Here is a 4,600-nt window from a genome sequence, read left to right as displayed (position 1 = left end):
GACTGGCTTGCTGCTAGAAACCTGGAGGAAGGAGTTAAAAAGGCCGGGCTGATGACCGTGGAGACAGAGCTCTGTTTATCCAGGAAAAGAGGTCGAACGTAGGCAACAGAGGCCCCTGCCAGCTCCTCCCAGAAGAACTGGGCTGGGGGAGCAAGCTGGAGAGGAAGCTGCTCCCCTCTGGGCTCTGAACTCCTGCCAGCCAGAAGCCAGGAACCAGCGCAGCCCAAGGGTGAGGACTGCCCTCCGGGCGTCTGACGGAGCTAGCTGTGGGCTCGGGATCCCAGGCAGATGGTCAGACGGTCAGGATGTCGCGGTCCCGCGGGTGGGGCGTGGGTGTGCGGTGAGGGAGCAGCGGTGAAGCCTCCGGAACCGACTCTGGGGGTGGCAGAGAATCAATACCGCCTTTGTGCTCAGTGGTTCCTAGGGAGAGGAGTGGAGAGTGGGAGTGGTGGCCCAACGGACCGCCAGCCTTGCAGACTCAGGATGCCCTGGGGCTGGGAGGCTGCGGCAGGGCAACGAAGGGCTTGGGGAGGAGGGTATTCTGTGACCCCCGCCTCAACCCCAGAGGTGCGTCTCCTTGGACCTGCCCTGGGGGCTCGCAGGGCAGCAGCCTGGTGTGCCGTGAGTCGGCTCCGGCGTGGGAGCCACTCAGAAAGGAGAGGGAGGAGCAAGAGGAGGCAGGTGGGGCCAGGACGGAAGGATGGCTCAGGTTGGAGAGGCTCGTTCCTGGCTGCCAGGAAGGTAGCCGGAGCTAGCTTCCTCCTTCCTCTGGGAGGGGAGCCAGACAAGACCTAGGAGGAGAGTCTGAGTTCGGGATGGGCGAGGGAGAAGGGGATGAGATTGCCAAGGGCCTCTGTGTCTCTTCCCGGGAACAGGATGTCCCAGCAGGGGTCGGGATCTGTGTCCGTGTTTGTGACTATGGACCTTTCGGTAGTTTGAGCATGTTCATCCATTCTCCTAATAGTAGCCTAGAGTTTTAGTGGGTGTGTTGGGCCTTCTCACTGAGCATCTTTAGCACTAATGGCGGAGTCTGAGATCTCGGGTGCCTAAGGCGTGCATCTGCAAATGTGACTGTCCGATGCCCTGATGCCCTCCGTTTCTCCTCATGACCCCAGCTTCACCCCCCCCCCTTGTTTTTCCTGCTCGGATAGGGGCCCGTGCGCCAGGAGAAAGTGCGCCGTGGTGGACCAACCGGTATATGTTCGCCGTATCACCCACTTCGGGCCCTTTTCTGTCCTCCGCAGGCCTCCGCCAGAACGCTAAAATCGGACTTTCCCCACCCCCACCCCCACTGCATGTGGCTTTTGGAGAAAGCCGGCTACAGGCTGGGGCCCCCGGAATCCAGGCCTCAATGGGCGCCCTCCAGCCTACTCCCCAAGCGCCGAGCCCCGGGCCCGCCCGCGCGCGCCTGTCCAAACGTCCTCACTCCCGATCGCATTCCGCAGTTCTGCATCCCGCCGCGGCTCCCGGACGCTGGGGGCCCCAAGCCCCTGGCCGGGCGCAGCCTCCCCGCGGCCTGTTCGCTGCCCCACCTGGCAGGCCGGGAAGGCTGGGCCTTCCTGCGCGAGAGCCCGCACACGCGCCGGCGCGAGTCCCTGTTCCACCCGCCGCCGCCGCCGCCCGCCGCCGCCGCCGCCGCCAGGGGGCTTTCCCCAGCGCACGGCCGGTGGCACGTCTCCGCCCCGGACCTGCGCCTCTGCCGGGCCCCCGACAGCGACACGGCCTCGTCGCCCGAGTCGTCGCCCTTCGGCTCGCCGCGGTCAGGCCCCTGCCGACCCCGGCCGCACTCACTGTCCCCGGAGGAGGCGAGCTCGGCCGACACCAGCCCGCACGCGCCGCGCCGCGCGGGGCCGCCGCTCTTCCACCTGGACTTCCTGTGCTGCCAGCTGCGGCCGACCAAGGAGAGCTTGCTGCGCCTCGGACCCCACGGCGGCCAGCTGCGGCTCTCGGCCGAATACCAGGCCGGGCCCCGGCGGCTGCGCCTGCGCCTGGTGAGCGCGGAGGGCCTGCTGCAGTCGCGGCCGGGCCCCGGGAGCGGCGGTGGAGGCTGCTGCGTGGTGCTGAGGCTGCGGCCGCGCGTCGGTCCGCGGGGCCAACGGAGCCGCGTGGTCAAATGCAGCGCCAACCCCATCTTCAACGAGGACTTCTTCTTCGACGGGCTGGGCCCACCAGACCTGGCCGCCCGCAGTCTGAGGGCCAAGGTGCTGGACAGGGGCGCAGGCTTCCGCAGAGACGTGCTGCTGGGGGAGTGTGAGGCGCCCCTCATTGCCCTGCTGCCCCCCTTGGGCGGGGGGCTGGGTCTGGGGACCTCCCTGGCACCTGCCCATCTCAGCCTGTAGACTGAGAGACTGTCTCTTCCTCAAAGAGATCTCCTCTAGGTCTGCGTATTCTTTCTTTTCGTCTGCCCAGCTTGTATTTATTTTTGCTAATAAAATGTCTGTTTTTAGCAGGATCTCGCCCCTTGTTGGCATCCTATGCTCCGATCTACAGCCTGCTCTTTTCCCTCCGCCTTGGCTACACCAGGGATGGAAGAAACTCACTTACACCGAGTTAGAGCTGACCTCAAGTGGTGGTTCTCAAACTTGAGTGAGCATTAGAATAACCGGGCATCCACAGGCTTGGGCTCCATCCCCAAGAGATGCTGAAGCTAGATTAATAGGTCTGGGCAGGGTAGGTCCTAAGGCCCTGTCCAAAAAGGCCTCCACCCCTTCAGGGGGTCCTCTAATCACTGAGTCACTGCAGAAAAAGCTCTGTGACTGAAACCAACATCAGCCACCTTTCCCCCAAGGGGGTTCCTTGTGGCTGCATAGGGGAAATCAGCAGTCCCCCACCCCTCTGCCTCCCCACTTGTACCCTTGTGTGTCCTGAGGAGAAAAGAAATTTCTGTGTCTTGAGAGTGAGTCAGGAGATGTCAGCACACAGTGCTGAGTTAAGTGTTTTCTCTCTTGCCTGTGCCTGTGCCACCCTAGCGGGCAAAGCTGCAGCCAAGAGTCCAAGCAGCCCTTGAGGACTGAATGGCAGAGAAAAACTGTCCCAGGAATTGAGATGGGAAGGGCGTCTTACCTGAGTGTGAGAGCTCTTCTCAAAGATGCTCTGAAAGGCTACCCCAGTGAGTAGGGGGAGGATGGGGAAGGAGAAAATGTAGGTCACATTGTGTTTACCTCCTACCTGAATGTCCCTGACGTCAGCAGTGACCTTCTTCTCTCTCTCTCTCTCTCTCTCTCTCTCTGTCTCTCCACCCTCCCTGGAGTTGGTTCCTCTTGGCTCATGCCCAACTTAGAGGAAAGAGGGATGGAGGGAAGGAGGGAGAGGAGAAGGAAGGCAACGGGCCAACCCAGCTTCTTTCCCCCTCCCCCTTGGGCCCTTTCTCAGTTTCCATGGTGCCCTGAACCAGAGCCTGCTGGATCCTGATAAAGCTCAGCATGAGTGGTGCTAACAAAACACAAATGTACTTCGCTCAGATCGCAGGGATGCTTTCTCCCTCCCCTGATTAGGTACCCCCACCAGCCGCCCCAGCCCAAGGCCAGGGAACCCTTGCTCAAGCCATCCACCAGGGGGTAACATTGACCAAACCATAAAAAGGGCTAACAGCTACAAGGATTATCACCCAGCAAGGAACTGTTCAACAACTTGTCAACTCGTTTATTCTTCCCAGCACTTTTGTTAGCCAATGTGACCTTGGGCTTTACTCCTATAGTGAAGAGTACAGTTAGGATTCAAACTCAGAGGGTCTGGCTCCAGAGTCTAGGCTCTTAATACCCCACTATATCTCTAAGTGCCCGTTGCCACCTCCCACCCAGAAGGTGAGAGGTGTCTGAGAGGTGTCTCCTCCTTCCCTAGAAGGACAGTGTTACCATTTTTTTTCCAGTCTGTGAAATCACCCATTGGCCTAGCTCTTTCCTTAATACTGTCCTTCTCTGTCAGCCCCAAATCCCCCCATCACAACCTTTGATGAGCAACTGGATTTGATGCCCATTTGAAAGTCCCTGGAGAGAAACACAGAGGTCATTTAACTTTCATTCATGCATTCCTGCAACACAAGGTAGGGAGGCCCCACTGAGGTGCCAGTGATCAAAACAGACATTGGGATCAGACAAGTTACAAAATGAATAAGTAAAATGTTAAATAAAAAGAAAGAAAGAAAGAATGAATGAAAAGAAAAGAAAAGAGAAGTTAAGTTACTTGGTAAATGTTATGGAGAAAAAGAAAGCAGGAGGGGGCCTAGGAAAGGGGAGTTAGATAAAGGGAAGGGAAGACCATAGGAATGGATGGGCCAAAACATCGTTTTTTAGCCACAGTACTTTGGATCAGGTCCTGTAGCTTACCTGTGTTTTCCCAGTAATCATCACAACTGCTCGGTAAGGAAAGTACTGTCATTCCCATCTAACTGAGAGGTAGATCAGAGAGGCTAAGTAAACTCGCCTAGGAACAGCCTGGTTGCCCAGAAGGTTTAGGACCCTGGCTCCCCCAGATCTCCCACCCCACCCTGCTGCTCAGAGGAGGCTGTGAGGTGGAGATTCAAAGAGCGACTCACTCAAGTCACAGCTATGAGCTGTTCCCCTGTGCTGGAGGCCAGGGTTCCCAGAGGAACTTCTGTGTT

At 58.7% G+C, this 4,600-nt stretch overlaps 1 protein-coding gene across 2 annotated transcripts; it reads left to right on the top strand.

The window, feature by feature from the left end:
• On the top strand, positions 1-2,394 carry C2CD4D (C2 calcium dependent domain containing 4D). Of its 2 annotated transcripts, none has more exons than XM_044236517.1 (2): positions 1-229; positions 1,245-2,394. In XM_044236517.1, the coding sequence occupies exon 2, from the start codon at positions 1,296-1,298 to the stop codon at positions 2,337-2,339; it is 1,044 nt and encodes a 347-aa protein (XP_044092452.1). In that variant the 5' UTR covers positions 1-229; positions 1,245-1,295; the 3' UTR covers positions 2,340-2,394. The 2 variants fall into 2 exon arrangements, with proteins under 2 accessions (XP_044092452.1, XP_044092451.1); XM_044236516.1 differs by having other exon boundaries at positions 1,152-2,394.
• The last annotated feature ends 2,206 nt before the right edge of the window (positions 2,395-4,600 follow it).

Source organism: Neovison vison, chromosome 2, assembly GCF_020171115.1.
Source record: "Neovison vison isolate M4711 chromosome 2, ASM_NN_V1, whole genome shotgun sequence".
NCBI lineage: Eukaryota > Metazoa > Chordata > Mammalia > Carnivora > Mustelidae > Neogale > Neogale vison.
The sequence above is the reverse complement of the archived record's forward strand: the minus strand, read 5'-3'. Positions and strand labels throughout refer to the sequence as shown.